The 24740-nt window shown below is 39.2% G+C and overlaps 1 protein-coding gene across 1 annotated transcript in view; it reads left to right on the forward strand.

Moving 5' to 3' along the window:
• Positions 1 to 24740, forward strand: part of ft (cadherin-related tumor suppressor fat) — a 372095-nt gene that overhangs the window by 319163 nt on the left and 28192 nt on the right. Inside the window, exons 7-8 of the mRNA XM_083125080.1 lie at positions 18383 to 18563; positions 24214 to 24467. Coding sequence (XP_082981206.1) covers positions 18383 to 18563; positions 24214 to 24467 — 435 coding nt within the window. The remainder of the gene's footprint in view (positions 1 to 18382; positions 18564 to 24213; positions 24468 to 24740) is intronic.

The raw sequence follows: 24740 nt of genomic DNA on the forward strand, positions 1-24740 counted from the left end.
TTTGGTAACATGTGTTTCGGATTTTTCCATTGCATTATCTCTAACGCAGAATTACGACACTTTCGAAAAACGAACAAGTTTCCGGCCAGCGGTGAAACGAATACCAAGCGAGAACATTTATTCTAAACCTGAGCACACGAGCTGGCAACATTGCCAGAAACTGCCTTAATACGGGAGAGACCTATGTCTATCATTGACTTGGTTGAGCGAGCATTTCTTGTCAAACGACAACCAGACACATTGCTAACTGTCCAGTGATTTTTTTTTTACCTTCCTTTCTTGAAGTTCTTTAATGCTTCTCTTGTTTGGCGCGTATCCAACAGTCTTGGCATTTCTGGTGCAGGCTGGAATGCGAGTTTCCTCTCCCTTGTTTCCTTTACTTAAAACATTTCGCGATTAACTTCAAAAGACCACCGCTGTTTATTCTTCGAAATAGAAGAATCTTGTTTTTCAATTCCTTCACATAATAAAATTCCTACTCCCCTTCTCGTATTGTATCATCGGAAGGAATGGCATGTAGATCCGGAAACTGTGCAGATAAGGAACGGTTAAAGAAGTCGCGAGTTGTTTCACGAAAGTTCTTGGTTCGAGTCATGGTCTGAGAATGTTTCTGTTTTTGTTACTTTACGTCGCTTTTCCATTCAGGCTAATCGCGGCAACAAATGGGAAAATGAAACAAAGTCAGAGGAAGATCATTTAACCAGTTCTACAGCCGAGCCGAGAAACAAGGAAGAAGGAAAATATTAAATGAGGAGGGACATATTGAAGGAGGAAGATCAGTGGGTGCCAAATCTGGGGGTAGGGGATTGCAAGGCCAATTTGCTTTCTCTTTGTAGATAAGACTCAGCATTAAGTGGCCTCAGTGTGGGGCAAAATGTGGTGATTGCCCACCTCCTTATCGTCGCTACTAAGGAAGTGAGTAAAATTTTCGAATTGTAAAAAATGCTTGAGCACACCATCCTTGTGAGTTGATGTTCAACACCTAAGAAGTGTGTACCAGGCTTTAGAAGTGTGCTCCTGTTAACGAATGTCACGTACGCAACATTTTGCAACGTTCAGAAGTTTCTTCCTAATTTTATATAACGGTTGTGCCGATTTCCCTTCAAAATCCTTTCCTTCTGGCACTCTTCTTGTTGAGCGACGATGCTTATTTTCCCTCTCTTCCTTATCGCAAAACCACCGAAGCAGTGTGTAAGGCATTTCAACGACCACAGGCAGTACCCGTTGGTCAACGGCTAGGAAGACTGGTACTGTACGTGACGCTGTTTGCACACCACGGAACTTCAAAATCACGTTCTCTTCATCTATCATTATATGCGCAGATTTCCCTTGTTATTTGGAGAAGTGGCTTTCACTGCTGATACAGCTGCCGTCAAAATGTGTATGCTTTTGCACGAAGGGAACGATATGGGTACTTTCATTCAGTTGTACAGTGGCGAACCGTAGTGTGGCACGACTGGAAGAAACGTTCTATCAGTGATTTACTATAAAGCGATGACATCCCGTTGACGAAGTGGATCCAATCACAGCTAGAAATAACAGTGCATCACAATATAGCACTGCCACCTATATGGCATAAACATGGAAAAATAAATTTTAGACATTGACATTTTTTTTCTTTATTGTCATTATTTTCTGTATTAGGTTTTACATTGTGCTCAACACTTATAGTATTATCATTCTACTCTGTAACAATATATTCTTAACACGAGCATTACGTGCGGTGGTGAAGTTTAAAGCAAAAGTACATGTAAGTTAATATGAACATGTGCATAAATCTCCGAGTTATACTTGACAACCACTCTTTGGTTGATTGATTGATTTGCTTTATTGTACTTCGCTTTTTGTGCCACTTTTGGCTAAATTACGAAGATGGGGATGAGTGACGATACGATGAAATTGATGAATGGACACTCACAAACATCCTAACTCCAGGCCGGGATTCGAACCCGGGACCCCTGGCGTCGTAGCGCGATGTGCTAAGCACTTCTCCACGGGTGCCGGCAACCACTCTTGGAAAAGTTACGGGAGTAGGCTATAGAAAACAAATACTGCATATAACATAACTTTATAATAATAGTTAATAATACGAGAAACAAACAATATATACAATTTTAAGCTTCTACTTTCAATAATAACGTAGTCAGTGGCGGCGATTAGGTTTCAAAACCTGGGGGGCAAAATCGCCGCCACTGATCGGGGAAGTGAAAAGTTGAAACTATTCATAGATATCGCTTGAGAAATAAACGATCATTATTTGTTATTGTCAAACTCAAAGTAATTATTATCTCTATTTCAGGTAGATATTCACTCGATATGTCTGATGTCTCACGGGAAAGCAAATCTTGTTTTATATATCATACCAAAATCTTGAACGAGATCACCGAAGTCTCGGAACCCAAGCCTCCGTCTCGAAGCGAAGTGTCTTGTCTCGATTTTCACAAGACCGTTTCGATACCATCTCTACTCAGCAACACTAGAGACATCTACCAACAGGGACTTCATTAATGTTGCACATCATCTTGAGTTAAAGCTTGGTATCTCTTTGTAGTCTGACTAAATAAGTGAGCATCGGGAACAAATAAATTGTGTCCGTTTCTTTAAACAAAGACTCATCAGTCATAATTTAACCATAAATTTATTTAAGAAGCGTGCAATTATAATGATTAGAAATTACGGAAGGAAAAGTACCAGATCCATTCAGTAGAATGTGATGGCTGAATAACACGGTTAATTGGCTAAGTGTAGCATTGCCAACATGTTTCGGGGAAACGAGATAGGGGATTTATAAACTTCGGACAAAAATCATGGTGCTAGGCGCGCGCCGAGGTAAGCACGAGCTTCAGACCTTATTATGTCGGAACCACATAACTGTTCTGAGGAAATTTCGAGGCGGAGAGGAAGGAGGGGGTTACAGGATTTGGGTAATTGTGCCTGATCATCGCTTTAACCGCGAAAAATAACAGCAATTATGCTAAACACACCCCATAAAGAAAAAGTTACGACTTTGTCAAACCGTTCACTTGTTTGACTTAATCGCCGATGCAGCGGGGAGGAAGCTGTTTGTAAACTTACTGATTGGCTAAGAAGACACGATGGTGGTTTAATTTTACAGCAGAAGGGGGACATTTTTACGTGTTGGAAGAAAGAGTCATTATTCGATATCTGTGTCTTGTCCTTGCTGGGTTATTTTCTATTGTTGCACGTTGATTCCCGTGCTGTGATTTTTATGGTAGGTTCATTCTGACGTTCAGGTGCTATTCGCTTTTGTACCCAAACAGTAGTGCCAGCCTCAAAAGATTTTTTACCCTGTTGTTAAGTTTGGCTCCGCTTTTTATAAGCAGACGTTCGCCAGAATATGCTTTGAACAGCTTAATAGAAAGGCTATACAACGGAATTTAGTCAGGCTAGCCAGGACTTGACATGTAGCGTGGTATTCTGTGAAAGTAAGGACGGATTCGGGAAACATTATTTAATAGCTTACTGTGTTGCATTGTGCTATCACATTGATTACTATAATTTATTATTAAATATGGCTTTGTAATAATTATCTTAAATCTAAAGGCATGAATGTAGCTTATACGTTTTAGAAAGTACACCAGCCGACCTGCCTAAATCTTTTCTTGTCTCAAACAGGGGTGCAGTTTTCCACACGATGTAGTAGTAGTACAAGTTGACACATACCTCTTTTATTATATTATCATTGTAATAAATTTTCGTCGAGCGTTAGTTGTAGTTGCCTACGAGCCCGAATCACGCCTCCATTCTTAAACAAAGCCTTTGCAACCCAGTTATTGCACCCGCAACAAAATATGGGGAAAACATTTTATCAATGCGTATTTGGCAACCCTGATTTCAATCATTAAAAACCCAGAAAATGTCACTAGCCGAACTATTTCTTGTTGCCTTTCTTCACGCCACCTCCCCTTTTGGAACGAAGCAAATTCTTTTTTCCCCTCCCCCCTCTCCATTTCTGCCCTGCACGTAGTGCCACGGCAATAAAACTCTTTATTGCCGAACACACTATAATCTTGACTTCCTTTCAATTTTAGTGACGTCCACTCGAACCGCGGGGCGTGCTCCAATCTCAAAGGAGCTGATGGTTTAGTACTTCGCTTTATTTTTGCACCTTGGTTGTTTTCGCTCTTTCCCCCTCGCGTTTTAATAATTGAAACAGTCCCAGGGGAAACAAAAGCTAAGCCGGGAAGCGAAGTTTTGTTTTCGGAAGGACGTGGCTGACCTCGTGAAATTGCACACACCCGCTTATGGCTTGACCATACTACGTAGCCTTTTATGACCGTATACAAGGTGTCTGAATGATAAGTTTAAAGAAAAACTGAACGTTACATCATAAAATTAAATTATTGCTTTGTCTCTATAAATGCAGTATATAATTTTTAACCCTAGCTTACTCTTGCCGTACGTGAAACTTACTTACCTGAGGGGGCTCACTTTTTTTAATAATTAAAATTCAATAAACCATTTGTTATTTAATCACTACTTCCTGTGTTGATCATATATATGTGCAGTTACTTATTAATTATAATAATTACAAAACAAATACCAATTATTGCACGAGTAACACACACACATTTTACCATTCACTAAAACCCACATAAACCATAATAATTTTTCATTAATGCTATTTTGATTTTAGAGTTATTTCAGTGCCGAATACAATATATACAGGTAAAGTTAAACTTCCGTGCCATGAAGGCACATTTAGGGTATGTGGGTGTAGACCCCCACATATTTTCGATGTTGCCCATCTTGGAGGTAATGTGATCAGCACCACGCTTAGGCCGACCACCCGGGTAACATTTGATTTCAAGCTGAGTGGGCCCTAGAGCCGCTTTATGCGGGGACAAAGCAGGAAAAATTCCGACCTTAGAACACCCACACCGGGTTTCCCGCGTGGCGGTCAGACTAGAATTTCAATAGAAATGCAGTGGTGAAGATTTTTTCAGGCTATCTTTAATCAAGAAAAAGTTATGACTTCGTGATTGTAACAAATGTATCATTTTACAGGTGTGAGAAAACAGTGCCATATATATAGCACATCACCCCCTGCCCATTTAAAAAAATTGAGTTGAATTGCATATGGTTGACGTCCGCTTCGAACACACCACTATGGTTCTCCCTAAGCCTAACCTGTTTGTATCATGACAAATTGTACCCAGCCTAACTCCTTTACTTTTTATAGGGGGTGTTAAGGGACTTTTGAATCACCCTCTAGGTCCTTATATGTGACTGTCAACATAAGATCAAGAATTACACGCACATACATTATATATGTGTATGTATGTTTATATATAGTGATATAGTGTGTGGTGGTGTAAAGGTAGTTCGGTAGAGGGGAACCTTTGGTAATATTTGCGGGGGGGGGGCAAGATTTGTAGATCCGCCACTGAACTGTTGTTGATTAGTTATAATAGTTACAAAAATACCACCATTATCAACCAATTGTACACTCTCCCTGGCACGAGTGTATCGAATGACACGCTTTTAAAGATGGTGCCTGATAGGCCCTGTTACTGCATTTTGTCTCCTATTTACACCACATTTATGTTTTAATGAACCAAAGTAGTACAGAAGTATTTTGAACACCCTAGGGAACATTGTAATTTATTTTCAATTTTTTATAAAAATTTTCACAGTTGAGAAATCGAAAAATTAGAGGTGGTTTGCCTGACAGCCCCCTCTCCCCCCCCCCCCCGTCGGGTAAGCTAGGTTTAAGCATAACTGCTCTCAGATACTTGTGGTTTTACACAGTGCTAGTAAAACATCCATGCGACAGTCAACCTCTTTCCACATGTTCTGTAGAACCTTAGGTGCAGTTGAAGCCACACTTCACCTGAGTGTTGTCTAAACCTAAATCGTAAACAGTATTCTAAGACGCCACTGGACCTTTGATCCCAAAAAATCATTACGATATTCGAAATTGTAGAAAATTACAATTCTTTGAAATTATTTCTAGTGTGCTTTGCTTTCGCTCTTGTCTAGATATCTGTGATAAGCTTACGGTGCCACGAAACTATATCACTGATATCTATATCCGTTGCTAGATCTATCTTATCTAGCCAACAGCGAAATGAAACTACACAAAACTTCACTTGAAAGCTGTAGAAGGGAATTTAAGCAGATGTTATTTTTCAGAATTATGAATATCCTAGCGGTTTCTCGAAAGGGGAGAAATATTCGAAGAGGTCTTCACTGGCGCAGGCCAAAGGTACCCTAGTTCGAAAAAGAATTAAACCAAACCCTATTCTTAAGCAGTGAGGTTTATTCTCGCATCAACACAAGTTTTCCATTTGTTTCCTATTTTGGGCAACTAGGACTCTCGCCATAAAATTACCCATGGATTGTGCAAACACTTCTATCCTATGCGTATCTCCTTGGTCCGCCACTGAGCCTGGGTCTCCCTGTTGCTGTAGTGGTTAAGGTTATCTCAGTGAAGTTATCAACCCTCTCATGGTCATCAGGAGGGGAGGGCCCATGGACAGACCTCTCCCAGAAAATTGGCATCGTTGAAAACAGAAAGCTTGTTATTTTTATTGTTAACAACAGAAATAAAGTTCAGTTAGAATTCGAAGAAAATAACAAGTAAGAATCGCGTTCGATCGAAACATTGAGTGCAAAACACAGGAACCAAGTTATGTTTTCATAATTCCAAAAAAATATTTTTTATGTGAGAGGCCAAACAACATAAACTTTATAACTAAAATTTTCTCATAACAACTAAAGCTTTTTATTGAACGAGATGTGCAAAAATTGATAACGAAATAGAAACACTATAATTTTTAGTGCACTGACGGCATGAAATTTAAAAGGATAATGAAAAACATAGGATATTCACCCATCTGCTGGATTGAGTAGAAACGTCTTCCCAAGGATGTAATAGTAAATAATACATTTGGAATAAAATTTGTTTACTTTTAGTTTATAAATGCCAGTAGCGGAGCGTAGTCTTACGAAGGAGGCAAGCAATGTTTCAGTACAACAAAACATGTAAGCTGCTCGTCAAGTCAACCTTGCAGCAGGTTTTATGTATCAATCCGCGCGAGAACTGAGCTCAGAATCTTCCGTGCCAGTCTTTCCTCAACCGCCGAGCTGCTTACATCGCAGACACTGAGAAAATCCACAGTATTGCCAACCGCACAACACATCAAAACCCGCATGCATGTCAAGTGGAATGTATTTTTGCTTCTCTTTGTCTCCTGAAACATAAAATTTTAAAAGTACTTTCTGCGCATAGATTATTTAATAAATGTGTCATTACTTAATATAAATGCGAAATATCTTCGAAACATGAGAGCGTGTGTGTATATTTCGAGCACGCAAAAATAAAAATGAACAAAGATAAAAGTAAACAACGATAGGCCCTCTTGAATTTAATGACAATTTTTTTTTTTTTTGTTTAGAAAGAAATACATTTATGAAAAACGTGGTTGCTTCGTCCGCAATACATCCGTTCCTGTAAGACACACGCAATTCAAGTTATACCACCAAAAAAACATGATTTGTTATTGGTGATATATACAATCAGGTGCATTGTCTGTCGCTATTACTCTGGTTTCAATTTATGAATCACTTCACTAAACCAGGATTCAAATCTTGGTCTGTCCATTTCTTGCGGATAATCACCCTTCCCTTTCTTTGCGCGGAACAGTAAATATGCACCTTCAACAAAGCTTTCATTGCCGCCAGTGGGTGAAACAATAAGCCTCCCCCTTCCCCTCATCGTTGGTTTCTACAGCCCTGGCGTGGTTTTGCATGCTGGTATCCTTCCATGTTTTATTCCCCCTTCCCCCACCCACCGAGTTGAAGGACGTCTCATCCAAATAATAAACATGTTTCTTCTCACTGCGATATCTTTTAATACCGCGGAGATTCTTTTGTCGTCAAAAAACAAACAATCGTTTCCTCTTGCTAAACTCAAACAGCAAATCATTCAACACCCGTGATACAATTCGTGCGCACATTGACGGCAAATCACCTCACGCCCTGTTTTACTTTGATCTTGTTGCCGCAAGGAGGATTATGCATTCAAAACAACTTGCTTGTCTTTGAAGAAAATTTCCCTTCGGACGAAGTCCAAAATAACATTCGGGTAAAACCGCGCGCTGAACAGTAGATTCAGCCATTCTCGCCGCTCTACAATAAACATAGGGTTAAAAGAGTGGGATGTGCAACACTGGTATCGCCGATTCCACGCGTTCTGCAACGCATTCAGTCTCGCTCGACTCGCTCTAAAGTTTCAGTGTCTCTTCAACGCACTACACATTGCAGTTGGCGAATCTACGGTTCTAAGTTCGTCTGCACAGTGATTGCAACCAATTAAGTCCATACCTGCTAATGGATGTACTATTTTGTCTGTATATTACAAATTAAATAACTGTTTTCTTGCAAGTATGCAGTTGTGTCGGAATAGAACCCGTCTCAGTGGAACTATGTTCTTGCGCGTACGTTTGGAACTACATATGCGAAAACCTGCTGCAAGGTTGACTTGACGAGCAGCTTAGTACAATGGCACGCCAAGAGGAGGATTAAAGGTTTATAGCCTCATTGGTCGCTGGATTTGTCAAAATATCATAATAAAGTGACGGTTCTAAAAATAAACCATATGATCCTCAAACGTCACATTTACTTTCGAAATTCCAGGTAACGTTATTCGTATGGTAGTAAACGTCTTACATATGCGAACTTTCCGCATACGACTAAAGGGGTACGTATTTTCTTATTTATTTATTAGTACTTTTATTTGTTCATAATTGTTTTAATGTGGACAAACGGTGACCAAACGGATTTAGGTAAAATAACTCATTCATTTAATTTACACTGCGTGATTGTAATTTAGGATTTGTGGGCACCCTAAAAATCACATTCTGAGTCAAACATTAAAATAAAAAGTTAAACACAAACTTTAAAAATTTCATTTCAAACCAAAGAAACACATGAATAGACGATGTACTCACCACAATAAATTCCAAACTCCTTTGCATATATAGGAAATTTCCCGCTATCGAACAATTCAACAAATCTTAGGGCCTCAAGTTTCTCAAAACGTGAAGACACTCCCACGCTCTTTCCACAACTGGAAAGCATCCACGCAAGATCACTTTGGAAATCTCTGAAACGACCGAAAGTGATACCAACCTATTTCCTTCATTTTAACCCTCATCGGAAGGAAAGATATATCAGTATGGAGATAGAAATTAAGCGGTGGAATCAGAATCATTACAGCAGAAAGAGTATATACATAATATTTAAGTAATAAAGTGTCACACAGAGGCGGGGCCGGGGCCGGGGGAGGGTTGGCCCCCCTTTGGCCCAGTATTCCTAAGAAAAGGAAAGTCAAAGGCAGGAAAAGATGACAAAATGAGGAGACTCCTACAAAAAATCCTGGGAGCACCAATTGTGTCATAATAATAAAACTTAAAACATGTTCTTGTGTTCATAATGTGTACAATGTATACGATTTAATTGTGCTGTGTAAATATCAGTAGAGAGTTATTTTTAGATAGCTTTATTTTCACCCCAAGTTTTATTCAAAAGCAGTCAATTTATTGAATGTGGTTGTAAAATTTGTGAAACAGCTCACTTGAATTACTGTGTAAATAATTAGGCAGTTGCAAACACTGGTGCGGTCAACACTTTCGACGTAATTTGAGCTGGACCGAGCTGGACACAGGGTGCAGACCAAGGTCCGTCGAATCTTCCCTCTCTCCCTGGGGAAACTCTTCACGGGGGTGCAGACATTTCACTTCCTGGAAACACAAACCCCCGCCCTTTACCATCTCGCCCGGACTCCCAATATCCATTTTTTTACGCGTTTTACAATTCGCGAAATCTAAAATAAATTGTAATATAAAATGATATATACCTAGGTATATGGAATTTTGAACAATGATAATAACTTATTTTAGTTATTTTATGACTAAGAATTATTTTTATATTCGCGATCTTGTTTACGTGTTCATGAAGACAAATATTATTTACTCGTAGTTTTTTGTGGCAATATATCCTTCTGCTTTCGGTTGAGCTCGGCTATTTTCGGGAATAACGCAAGCTCAGCAAGCAGAGCTTTTGGTATAAGCGTTGTGGACGGGTTCCACTCGAATTTCACGCTTCGCCATGTGACTCCTTCGGATGCGTTATTTTCCCGCAGAGCAGCCGCAAGCATTGAGGCTGGTGCTTGCTACAGAGCTGCTGAGGGAGTTTGCGGCCGTAATTTTTCGCGAAATCGAGTGCGATGGAAACGAAATAAGGCTAAAACATTAAGTACATTAAATGATATTCGAATAATGCAAGCAGTGCTTGCATTGCTTGTACTATATCTTCGCCTCTGATAAATGCTATTACTGTACAATAATAATAATTACATGGATAATAATAATTAGTATCATTTTTTAAAAAAATTTCTGACGACATTCTTATAATAGGCAGAATTTACAAACAGAGCTTTCTATATAAAGTTGAGTATGGAGAATGTTTAATGTTATTCACACTGCACAATCAGCCAAATAGGTTATGTCGCAGCCTTCGCAAAGTAACATGTCCACGTCACGATGCCTGGCCTAAAACGTCGATGCTACAATTCCGATCTGAAGAATTCCGATCTTGTATGCGCTGGATTCGTTCAAAATTGTGAACTCAGAAGTGCACTTCGTCAGCTGCTAGAGCTTCAACCTTCGGTTGATCGAGCAAAATGTCACGACATCCCTCCTCCGTAGCGTCAGTCCACGAGAACAACGGTTCTTGCTCTTCCACGGAGTCACGTTTTGCATGAAATTCGCCCAGCGTTTTGTGCCTCCTCCGCTACAACCGGATGTGCCGTACCATGGCCGAGACCTGCAACAAAATTGCATTCATCTCGCGGACGATCTTTTAAAATGAGACACAGAAACTGTGTTTATCGCCCAGGTTTGAATATTCGTAGCGGAACACTAAACAGTATACCTTTATCAACGATTTAGAAAATGTTCAAGGGCATTGGTAGGATTTTCACCAGAGGAAAGAAAACAAAAACCCGCTCTTTCCATGTCCCTAATGGAGATGTCCAGGCCAACGAGTATAGAATTCTTAGATAGAGAGGTTGCAAGCTATAGAAACAGACAGTCTAGTCTTTGGTTCAGGCACAGTTACTGCAACGCCACGATATGTGCCCTCGGAAAATATTCGAACTACATGGTTACAAGTGATTTATTTAAACATGCGATACTAGCGCCACTCCTTCGAGATCAGAGGTACAAATATAAAAGTGGATCAGTAATTACAGATGACAGCAGGCAGTGTTTGCATTAGGCAACTGTTCTCTCATTAGAATACGTGGGAATTTCAATGTTGGAAGTGCTATTATTGTACTAAAAATGTAGAGTGAATTTGATCTCAACCTGAGAAGTGACGTCGTAACACAGGGGATCGTCAACAACATAAAAAGTTAGATTTGCATAGTATTTCTGTATTTCACAATGTACACAGTTTAAGTGTTTTTTTGTTGAGAGTACATTAAACAGTAATTATAATATTTCAGTACGTATTTTTGCGTATTATTTTCATTGTTGTTGTAACTTATTTCTGTGCACAGAACAAAACTTGTGCGTGTCTGTCTTGTTTTTTAACATACTGGAAAATGATTTTCCCTTCAAGCATTTTAACTTCTGTTTCTCGTTTTTTTAACTTCAAGGATGTTTACGTGTACAGAAAATTATACTTTTGAAAGCGCTATAGAGTAGGAAAAGTTCAAGGGAAATTTTCCATTTAACATAATGATTGAACGCATCGTTAGCATTGAATTATTTCTAGGACATCGTTTACAATCAATAGTGTATCTATACGTAATCTATTTTTTCAGTGCTTAAACCTCGTATTGCGTAAACCACAGTGAATAATCGTAATAATGGGTAAATAAGCTGGTATCCTCATATCCTGCTGTACCGTTCTTACGTTCAAAAAGTTAGCGCATACTCCAGCGTGGCTCTTGTCGGCAGTTATACCTCCTCATTGCCGGAGTACCCCGCGACTGATGCACAGGCAGGGCGTGCCTGCCCTCTATCCATGTGTACCGAGGTCGGTTCGGCCATGTTTCCAAGCCGCGCAATATGCCGGCCGGCGATGCAATTTTCTCTCATCAGAGGGCGGAAGGAGTCTTGCACGATGCCGTAATTACCATTCTTTTCCCCGAAAACTCGTCAGGTGGCGCTGTTATCTCCAGAAACGGAGAAGTGGAACGTCTTGCTATTATATAATCTCTTTGGCTGAAGTTCCGTTAGGATCCATTGTGGAGTGTTTCATGCGAAGGTGGTATACACTACAGCCCAGAAACAGAAAACAATATCTTGAGAATATAATGGTGATTCATTTCGTTATTATGCACTACCTTGATCTGAATAAGTTGGGCAGTAGATTTGCCATGTTTCTCCATTGCCAATACAGAACACACACACTGAACTGGAATGTAAAAAAATAAGGATTTTAAACACCAACGAAAAACAGGAATATAAATTATACTATTATATTCACACTGTTTTTTATAACCATTTCTATTTTAGCACGGTTAACTTATTAAGAAACAGAAAGAAAGAAATGGTAGCTTGAAAAATGGGATGTACATTCAGAAACCATGGTTGGTTATTAGTTTATATTTCTATTGTATGTTATAACTGCTACTTTTTAGTCAGTTTTATATCAACGACTTGGCAACCGTACATTGGGATCCATAAGAATTGCTCAACAAATTGTCCATGACTATTTCGTTGGTTTTTATTTTCCCTGGTTCAGAGGTTGTAAGCAGATTGCTTGGTGTTTTGTGTCAGTTCTTGAAGCTCTCATTGCATAAAACAAAGGGAGTAAACGTGATGACGGACACTTTGCTTGGTAATACTTATGGATCGCACTGTACAAAAATTTCTATAAAAGTTTATTCTAGATTCATGAAAGTATCATGATATTATATATATTACTTTCGTAATTTCATTTCCTTAGGGAAAATTTATGTTTAATGTGCCAAATACGGGACATACACTTTTAAGGAAGTTTCAGATCGAAGTGACACGCGACATGAGGTTTCGCACTGAAATGACAAGCGACGCGGTCACAAACCGCGCATACCAATTTGTAAAAATCATTCACTGCGCATGCGCGATCTCATCTTGTTCTAAGCACCAACCCACCAACCCAATCTGAAGGTGATGCTTTAGGGCCATTTAACGTAAATCTGTACTTGCTGTAGTTTCATATCAATTGAAACTTCTATGACGTAAAGAATTAGTAGTTGTGTTGTCTGCAAACTAACTTTCTTGAACTTTGTGTTACCTATATTCTGTAATGTTGCTCCTGTCTTACATAAATCTTAAAGATTAAAATATTTCAAATTCCGAATAAATCTATATATTGAAAAAAGGCCAATAGAAAACGCATTTTACGATTTTTGTAATAGTGTATTTTAACTGTTGGTAAAAATGAAAAAGATGAATGAAGGCCGGAGAAAGTGTTCACATACAAACAGAATATTAATGATGTTTACATACATCGCAACCTTTTCGGCAGAATTAGATCACAAACAGATTAATGAGCTTTTGGTGAAACAACAGTTTAGCTACGTGAGGTCTCTCTTGATTTTTTTTCTTTTTTTGCTTTTTGTATTTATTTTTTGCCGAGGTGTGGGAGTGGTACCTATCTGATGGTGTGAAACGATCTTTTTCACTTACCGTACTCCCGCTGCTCATTTGTTTCCACGAAGCGTCCTACAATGTGCACGACCAATGTTGCCAACTCGCACGAGGCATAAAATCGTGACAGCTTTTTGATCAGTTTGTTCCTCTACTTTCATAATCAGTGGAAACGTGGAACTGCCGAATAATGTGACTAATAATTCTTTCCTAATAATAAATAATTAATAACTTTTACGAGGCTGTGACTTATTGTGATAACTTGTAATGTTCTCGGGAGATGGCTGTCCGGACAGTGACAAATTTTGGATTGTTTTTGCCATAAATTTATACTGATTAGGTTGAAAATTTCTATGAATAATACACAGTATGCAAATTCCAGTGTAATGAAAATGCTAAATTTATGCTTTTTGTTGTTAACATTGTATATTATATTTACAGTGAAATTTGTTGCATGTAGAATACCTCATATTAATTTTAAGTTATCGAATTTTTTTAGACTTGCTAAAAAAAAATGTTTTTGGTTTCGTTACAACGATCTCAAAGGTTTTGGTTCCTGCTAGTGGGTTAATGTACACTCTTCCTTTATGAATCTATAAGTGGTGTAATATTGTTTGAATATCCTGGAAGATAAAAGTAAACATTGAAAAGTTTAGGATGCACTGTGTTTTTAGGGCAAGGTCTGTGTTTAAGGTACGTTTCGACTCGAACACTAGCCCATGGCCTTTTTTTATGTTCATTATTACATGACTAAAGCAAGCAATGAGACTAGCTAATGATCTTATGTAGCAAGAGTACAACCATACAGAACTTTCTATGTGCAAATTAAGTATGGATCTTGCTATATATATATATATATATATATATATATATATATATATATATATATATATATATATATATAATCTTCGTGTATGCATTGTACTGAAACGAGACGAAACGCTTTTCCTCGTGAAACCTGTCTTGTCCTCAGACTCGTAGAGAATGTCTTGTTCTCGTCTCGGATCTCGAAGTAATTGACACAAAATAATTACAAAGAATGCCTATTGAAAGCGTACTAGTTATGTTTGAATAAGTGGTGTTGTGAAGTAATTCTGATATAGTGATAATCTTCATATTAATAGTTTGATTTAATGAAGCCTATAATGAGACGAGATTCTAAAACATTAAGTCTCTAGAGGAGGCCGAGACCGAGGTGGACTTTTTAGAATCGGTACGAGAACGAGACGAGACCACTTGCATAGGCAATACCAAGTTCGAGACTTTGTTATGATATTGCAAAATATTACTTAAACCAATTTTGCTCAATTGTGCCACATACCAAGCACATACCTTACCTATCTATCAGATTATTTATAGAAACGTCAAATGCTTTGTTTATATAAATTGTAATGTCAATCCATTAGTGACGATTACGAGGCTGTTCTGCGTGGTTTCATATATTCAAGATAAAATTATTTTTTTCTAGGACTCCTGTCGTGACTCGCTATAAAGCGGGGTCCTATACTTTGTCCCAGCTAACTGTAGAGCAGGGCCGCGCATAGCGGCAGAGGAGGAGGAGGAAAATCGAGTGCTGAAAGCGCAGCGTTGCCAACCGTACGGTCCTGACTGTACATGTACGTATGTACGGTCCAGACCTTAGTCCGTACGCTAAATGCACGGCTTGTCAAAATTTGCTCTTGCAGTTTTATCCCTAACATTTCCCTAAGAAATTCTTAAACCAAGCGTACGGACCTGGAGACAAAAATGCGGCCCGTTTGCCATGTGCGTACGGTATTCTCGTTTTCAAATGTTTGCAACGCTGACAGAGGAAAGCTGGGAAAACGGGTAACTCCCGTTGCCCATTACGCAATCCCGTTTCTCTGACCGTTCATTGGTGGAGCAGTCTCGCGTCACTACTTGCGCAGAGACTTGTTCTCGTTCGCCTGGTCTACAGTTAGCTGGTACAGGGTATAGGTTCCCATTCTGGACAATAATGTATATTTGTGCGCTTGTTTTCCCATTCGTGTTGGCCTCTTTCCTATGTCGGTTAGTTTACTTCGCCTTTTTACCATTTGGATTAACCGCGACGACGATGTTTGCTGAACTGATGAAATTGCAATAGAACAAACACGGTGTACATTCATGTCTGACCAGGGTTCGAACCTGGGACCTCTTGGCTACACCACGTAGGCTAGTGTCATTGTGATTGACGTCAAAAGGCGGTCTAAAATAACCAACCATACAAATGTTACGGCAGTTCATTTGCAAATATGAAGTGATATACTTGCTCCCAGTTTATTCTTACCTGGTCCCCCGAGCTTCATACTCGTGGATCTTTTTTATCTTAGTTCAGCTGAAAAGCTAGAGGAGTTTGCAACACTGCATTCTCAGCTCTAGCGGTTCCGCAAGGATTAATTGTCTGTGCCCCGCCCTTCGGCCTCGCGTTGGAGGGGTGGGGGTGGGGTTATTGGAATTAGCAGGAGGAGGAGGAGAATTCGTGCAGTGATTTGGAGGCCTGTTGACTGTCGATAATGTTAACGCTGGCTACCGAATACTCACAGACTATAACTTCTGTTTCGGAACAGGGAAATGTTCCATGAGAATACTTAAAGGGGAAAAAGAAGACGTTTCTTTTTTTTTCCCCCTCCAAAACTCCACTACCTTCTTCAAGCACGCACGCGGTTACGCATTATGTAATTTGGAGGCTAATTCTGGTATGTGAAATATGTCACGGATCCTTTTTTTTTTTTTATGAAATGCCGTAATTCTTTGTTTTCTTGTGAGATTCCAGGAAGAGGTGCAAATCTTTCACAGATTGAATTCAGGGGAACTCAGTTCTGTGAACGAATTGTGCGTGTGTAACTTCTAAATAGCGAAGGGGTAGGGGAAATGACATCTGTTTCTGTAAATTGAAGTGCAAACAAGATAAATCATATACACTCTGTTTTGGGTTTTCCCGTTTTTTACCCCCGTCAACCTCCCACATAGTACAACCCGCTGGACTGCATTTTGCAGACTAGCGAGTCTCTGGCGTCTGGTCTCACAGCCATCATAATTCTCCGTCGGGCTCGTGTTGTGTTCTGTCCTTGCTTTTTGTGATTGTTCGCTCACCCCTTTCGGCTTGTAATCAAGGGGTTCCAGGTTCGATACCATGTGGAGGCGCATAGTGGTTCGGATCCCACTTTACACTGTAGGTCCAGTCCCGATTAGCCTATCAGTGAGTAAAGTGGACTTGAAATAAAAATCCAACAAGTTCTCAACCTTCTCATCTTATCACTATTCATCCTTATCTTCGCGATTAGCCAACAGTGGCCGAAAAGCGAAATTAAACAAAACCAATCAATTTACTCTTTTTCAGCCAACAATAATCAACACTTAAAATGTTAAGTATTTCCTGTTAATAATAGACAGTGTAGCAGTGATGACATTTTACGTTCGTTCGTACACTGCGCCGGGCTCTTTGCAAATATTCAAGATGCCAAAATTTTCCATCCCTACATGTGTGATAGCGTGTACGACAACGAAATATTTTTCTTTGGCAATGGATACACCGGTCGTGACAGATCACCGCCCCTGTCTTCAAAGCCGGCTACAAAACGTGCAGTTTGTCAGCGCGAACGAAAAGTTAAAAAGAGGAAAGAAGAAAACCTTTCTTGTGACACACATGCAGAGAGACAACATACGCACGCACGCACATAACAGATCATACGATTGGAAGCCATCCACTTGGAGGAAGGGGGAGGACAAGTAAGGCGTTCGTTCGTTCGTTCTTGGAATAAGAAATTAGCTCACGAATTTATTACACAATGAATGCAAACTTTTTGTCCTTACAGCTAGGCGGCGCTCTCGTCTTTTCTGCTAGCGAATAACGGCAACAGAAATTTGAATTTTGTTGTTTGTAGGAGTCAAGTTACAGTAATTTGATATCGAGTGTTGACGAAATACAACAAACGTCCTAGATCTTTGATTGATCGTTAACAAGAAAAAAATTGGATAGACCTTCCTCCACTGTGCCTTTATCCATTTGACTGTGCCTATGGTCAATTCACTTTTGTGAGCGGGAATTCTCAGTTTTCGCGATCTAGATAAGACGTCGCACAAATTTGCACGAAAATGGCAGTTCCGGAATGTCTTTTTTCCTCAGTTAACATTCCCATGATTAATTCCATGAAAGTTAACGCGATTGAAAGAAGTTAATTGCAGTAAACTGTTAAAATTACAATACTATAATTATTCAGAAATCCTGCTTCCACATGACTATCGGAATTCGCTAAGCTGAGATGGACAATTAATTTTTTCGCCGCTGATGTCTCTAGTGTTGTGGAGACGGAATTCAACTGTTTAGCAGGCTACAGAGTTGCCAGACTAGCTACCCAAAAAAATATATCAATGAAGCGATGGGAAATACCATGTCCAATGATATTATTCGTCATGTCGTGGAATCGGAATGACGTCACATAGAGTAAAAAAGTTACCCACAGGTCCAGTCAGATGGAGTGTTATAGATTTAACAAAGCGGGTGCCTGATAAAGTGCCATCAGTGTTGCAACAGGCTAAAATTTGAGTAAAATATTTTCTCTATAACGCATATAGTGTATGTAGTGTTTCATATTGCACCTAATTCTTACATTTTAAATTTTTCCATGGAATTTGTTAGATTTAAAACTTAAAATAATATTGTAAAGAAAGAAGAGTATTCTTGATTGATGGTTCCTTCTTCTATTTTTCAGGCACACCTCCGCTCACTGGAACAGGAACAGTGAAGATCGTTGTACAGGACATGAACGACCACAGTCCAGAATTCGAGAGGCAGATATACACCGCAAGCGTCCTTGAAAACCAGCCTGCAGATACGCCAGTTGTTCAGCCGGTTGCGTTGGACAAGGATAGCGGTCTGAATGCTCGTATAATGTAAGTTGGCAATAGTAATAATAGTAGTAAACCTTGTTGTTTTGAGAGGAGGGGGTTTTTAGTTTCGATTGTTACCTCGCTTAGCTAAACGATAGACCAATCGAAGAAATTTATGTCTCAATTTTGCATTAGAGCACTCTTCAAATTTCACATGTACAGCCTGCGATCTTTTACGAGTATCAGCAGTAATTTTCAGCCCTAGTAAATTTGAGATGTGCAACTTTATGGGGTTCTGAGATATTGAGAAGTAACGTGACGTAATTAGTTGCAGCTCAGTAGTAGCCAGACGAGAGTATCGACATGTTTTGCGTTGCATTTGTTAGGCCTAGTCAGTCAACCAAATTTTATCCTTTTGGCCAAAGCAGTTTCCGAGATTTCGTTAGTTGACGATTGACAGGACCAGCGCATCGCTTGGCTGATTAGTACCTTAAAAAGTGAACATTACAAAGGGGAAAAAGTGGCCAGCAACTGATTTATAAAATGTCCCGTAGTGAGAAAATCCTCTTATCTTAACATCATTTGCTAATCTTGCTGTGTCAACGTAAGCCTGATTTATGAGGCCCTTCAGAATACATATATATCCTGTGCCAACTCATGAAGTATAGTCAAGCAACATGCAAAGTGAACGTTGCTTCAGCGCGAAAGAGAGTATTAATTGTACTGCTGTGGTGCTGATGAATAAGGACGAGCGTGCATCCCATGCTTATTTTTTTAAGGTTTAATTTCAGTAGGTACCACCAGATGGTGCCATCTGCAGAACTCACGTGGGGAAAACCCGAAGTGCTCCATCTGTGGTGGTTTGTGATCGCTGTTACATTTTTGATCAAGGTAGATCATGTTTTGCAAGACTTTTAGAAGTATTTTTGAGCTGAATCTCAGTCGTACTAAGATATATTTTGTGTCAACATAATACAAGATGGAAGTCTACGCACTATAGTAACATATGCAATGCTGTCCTAATAATTCTCTGCGTACACACAACATATTTAGGTCAACTCAACTATTCACGAGAACACGCCAACCATAATATTTCGTTGTTACAGAGTTAGTCGACAAACATAATTCGAACTGATGTTTTTAAAGCATGTTTGCACATCAGCATATTCAGCAATTTTCGCGTAATGTGCTTTACTTGTGATGCATAACAACATTCATGCATACTTCCCCTGGCAACCGACTAACAACATTTCAGAAAGAAAAGAAAGAAACCAAGATTACATACTCATGCGCGTGTCTATTTTTTCTGCACTACATGTAAATTTAAAATATTATCCAGAAGATCCCACCATTCTGAGTTGACTCTGTGTGGAAATAATTGTGTAATTGCATGTGCTTAAAACCATTCAAAGACAATATACGTAATCTGATTGTAGTTTCTGAAAGGCTATTCTGAAACTTATTTTAATTTCAACAAAAATGTTTATGTAATATTCTGATAGCAGCCGCCATATTGAATCAGTCAAACCTTAATTTTGCGATTAAAATGTACATTTTTGTGTCAGGTTACACGACGTGATATTATACTGTTATCATGTATTTTGGGGAGGGGTTACGGAGGAAATTATTTATATTGAGAAGCACTAAGGCATTGTTTTACTCATAAAATAATTTAATAAAATAACACAACAAACGAAGAAATTATCATTGTGATTGTAGTGTGCTAATTCTTGATTTGGAATTGCTAATATCTGTACTGCAGAATTCTATAGTTAAATCATCAGTTTAGACGAACAATAGAATCTGAAAAAGGAAGATGCATCTGATAAAGGAAGGCACATGAACTGCACATTGCCAGGCACAGAAAACAAACGACTGCAGCATTGGGGAGGGGTCCATTGTGCTCATTGTTTGTTTCGCGTCCATTCGACTCAAGTGAAAATTCTCGCCTTACTCTGCAAACACCCTGTGCATATCTGTGTGCAAAGTGGTTGCGTAATGGCAAGCCTAATGGCTGGCCGTTCCATTACACCTCTTGAAACAACGTCCCTCCTTGGAAGGAAAAAAAGTCTTCGATTTTGTGGACCAGCATTATATGCCGTGTCACACTTACCCATTGGTTAGATTGGGCTGCAGGCACTTTCATGCAGATAGCATTTACGCTTTAACTTCTTCCTCTTCGCCGAAGTTTCCTCTTTTTTTCTTTTCTTCCTGAATTGCCTGTGTGCCCGGGGAGAGGTGGGTTAGAGAGTTCCTGGAGCTCAAATTTAGCTATGTTTACAATTTTCTCCCCCCTCCCCCACCTCCGAAGTTAATTTCTGTGTACCTTTCATTACACTTGATTTATGTATGTAGGTCTCCAAACCAAATATGGATTTCAATGTGTGGGAGTCTGTTTGGAGTTAGAATTTCACATGGAAAAGGCGAAATGCCTTTGGAACCGATGGAAAGTTGTGTGCATGTGCTGAATAATTTGAATGTTTAGATATAATGATAAATAAAGTGTAGGCGTACTTGAACAAATAGACCGAAATAACACGAAATATTGGTCGGCGAGTTATGTCGTCACCAGGAAATATTTGATATTCTGTTTTTGCGGGGGGGGGGGGGATTTCACGGCGCTTCTTTACCTCTTTCGTCTAATCGCGACGATGAATAGTGATTAAATTAAGTTTATTAAGGGACAGTCACGAAATCCATTCCAAGCGATATTTAGATTTTAGAAAAAATAAGGAGTCCATGACTATCTCCTTCTTCACCAAATATTGAGCACACCACAATCATCATATAGGAAATTAAGTGGTACAGAAAGGGATGTTGGTCGTAAAACAGAGGGCGCGCAAACATCCTTCGGACACCAGTGGCGCCGCCTGTGCCTAGCGTTGACCTTGCTAACAGTCGATCTGATCTATCCATTTCGCACATGGGCAGAAACTGTGCAAGGGCAAATCTTACACGATCGCTTCTTCGCTTGTAGCAGCAGCTGTCTTTTTCACACGCTTTGCAAGCGGAGGGCAGGCATTGGCACATGGAATGTAAAAGACCAGTGAGAGCATTTTACGACCTCACTCGACAACAAAAATTAGTAGGGATGTCAAGGATAACGTATTGCTTTTCTCTCCTATCCTTCCCCGCCCGGTGGTACTGTATATATTTTATCGAGAAGCCGTAGAGAGAAATATGGCCGGACCTCGATGCAAGGAAGGGTTGTGGCCAATTTTCTGGCATTCGCAATTGCAGCTGCGAGGTTGGAACAATCCGGCTCGCTCCATTACGCCAACGATTCAAGACTTTTTTGAATGTAGATGGAACTGTTTCACCTCAAGTACTACCATTACTGGTCAATATCGATGATAATGCCCCCGTTCCCCCTCCGTGCGGTTTGCTGCAAATGAACTTATTGGTTGATTTTCACCTGCGACTGCGTCTGGTAATACACTCCTTGTGGTCACGCTGCCCAGGTTTTTATGGCAAGTAATTGGGAGCCAAGTGCCATGTAATTTTAATATATACCTTGTGTTTCTTTATTCTTGCTTGTGCTAAATGCAATATCAATATAGCTGGTCTGTACCAACGAGTGAAGGTGTGGCGTGGCGTTTGTAGTTTGAGACCTAGTGCGTACCACGCTCGTATGTGGCAACTCTGGGAACTATCATTTGACCATCAAAGTGTCATAAGCGCCTTGTACACGATCAAATAAATCATGAACAAGTCCTTGAATTGGACGCTTAAAAGGAAATGACTTCAGAGACAACGCCATTTTTCTCATTGGATCCAAGGTTCGGTCAAATAACTTCTATTTATGATTGGTTCTAATTAACACGATCCAAGTCTGACTGAACACCAATCAGAGCACATGCTATTGAAATCGATTATCGAAAAGCGACCTCTAGGTCACGAATGCAGATGTAATGGTGGCCGGCTGAGATGTAAACAACGTATCACTTCACACTTTTAAACGACGATAACTATTCAACCGAGAGGAATAAAGTTTCGTATTAAATGATTTTAGGTACAAAAGAATGGCGCTGATTACATACATACTTTATAGCGTTTACTGTAAAAGTATGGAAGAATATTTTAGTTTTTTTCAATTGTAAACACCGTGCACTCACCATAGATGATGTAACTCGATGTGTCTTTCGTGCTGTATATATAATACATTGTAATCGCAAAAGCTAATCTAAATGTTTCAAGAAATGCTTTCGTTTTCGTATAAAGTACGTTACTATCTGCTATAAGATTTTTTGAAGCATTTACTTATCATTTATGCTAGCAAAAATGTTAAAGGAAATGCTCGTCTAAAGCGGACTCGAGACAATACATCAACATCACACTTCTTTAGAGTTTCTAATAGGTCGTACTTCTTCCTTTGGAAAAAAAAAATATCTGTTATGGTTAATCGTTAGTCTATTTCTTTCCATGTCGTAGCCGTAAACACTGCCATGTTTTGGTCAAATGTGAACTTGTCCAAGTTTCTTCGATCGTGTACATGAGCAATTTCAGACCATTCAAGATTTCCAATAGGAACTTTCAATTACGTTCAATTCAACGACTTGTAGAAGGGAGACGATTCTTCAACGCTTGATCACAGACGCCTATACTGTCAGATTGGCAAAAATTATCATTTCATCATTTTCCATCTTGAATGCCACCAAATATGGTCATTGGCGCAGCAACATTTCTGATTTGAAGGGTACAAAGTTCATCCTCCACACATACACTCACTCCTAGTTTGTTTACACCCTGAGTGTAACAACATAAACAAACGATGATATTGTATGTTAACATTTATGTACACGATCATATCAAAGGGGACTGAAATATTTCTAATAACTTCTTATGGTTGAATCCATTTAGAGAAACACTGCAAAGAGCTTAAACAAATTTAGCAGAATGGCGTAAATTACTGCTTTTAAAAAATGTACGAAAGTAAGTTTATCCCCAACTTTGAACTCCCAAATGTTATTTATTATGCACAGAATATTAAAATAAACTTGGGATTTGCATTATGTTATTTAAACACAATTATATTTGAAAACTTAGAAATGTTTAAGAAACCTGACTCTTTAACTTTTACAAGGATAAGGCACATGTCTTAAATTGAAAATAGATTTTTCTCGGTATAATTTCAGTTTTCCACAAAACCCTGAATATCCATGTAAAACAAATTAAGATAACAATCTATGTCAAAAGATCCACAGCGTATTTTTTCATGAAGGGTTCGAATTTGGAAGGCGTGAGGTATCTGACTTTGGGAAAGCGATAGTCCGTTATTATTATCATACTTGTCGTTAACCTTTTATTAGCCACGCACTATGTTAGCATTAATGAGAAATTAATACTCATCACTTTAGGAATGAAGTGACGACAAGGAGGAACGTTAAAAGAAATAATAACTGAAAAACAAATTACTTCTCACACGACTGTCAAACTACAAGTGAATTGTGCGATTCCACAAGTCATGACAATAAAGATTTTAGTGCACTTATCTACCCACTTCCCGGCACAGAGTATTCATCAGTTGTGGCTTAGAAATGGTAGTTCTCGTCTGAAGATTTCTATTGTGTTTAATAAGTGTTTATATTTATGTCTATTTTATCCGTTTAAGTGTCTACATTTATGAATGGCAAATGTCGCTAAAAGATGATCAGACCTCTGTGGGTGAATGTTGTGCAGAAGTCATTACAACACTTTCTTTTGTTCTTTGCAGGTATTCCCTAGTGGGTACTCTGTCCGAAAGGTTCAAGGTGGATGAGCTTTCTGGACTAGTGACAACTGCAGTCCCCTTGGACAGGGAGGAGAGAGACGTCTACCATCTCACTCTGGTGGCGAGGGATTCGAGCGTGACTGAACCACGTTCCACAACAGCCAACGTTACAATTCTCGTTATGGACCAAAACGACAATGCACCTTCGTTTTCCGAGGAGAAGTACAACGTCCACATTCCAGACAAAACGCAGCCAGGTACGTTCATCTTTGTGTATCCATATATCCTCACTTCTTCACATACTCATTTTGGGTAAATTGTGTATTGCACGTGGATCTGGAACTTTAATGTACTCTTTGTTTGTTTAAGCACATCTTCTGACTTTAAGGGTGATATAATACACTGTAGAAGCAAAATATTTCAGTTTCGTCTACGCTTATTTTGAGAGGTTACTCCAATTGTTTCTAACAGTGACAGGTTCGAGTCTCCTTACTACGTGTTGTTCTCCCTTTATAAAACAAGAGCATTGT

This window comes from Lepisma saccharinum, chromosome 7 (assembly GCF_977018435.1).
Source record: "Lepisma saccharinum chromosome 7, izLepSacc3.1, whole genome shotgun sequence".
Classification (NCBI taxonomy): Eukaryota; Metazoa; Arthropoda; class Insecta; order Zygentoma; family Lepismatidae; genus Lepisma; species Lepisma saccharinum.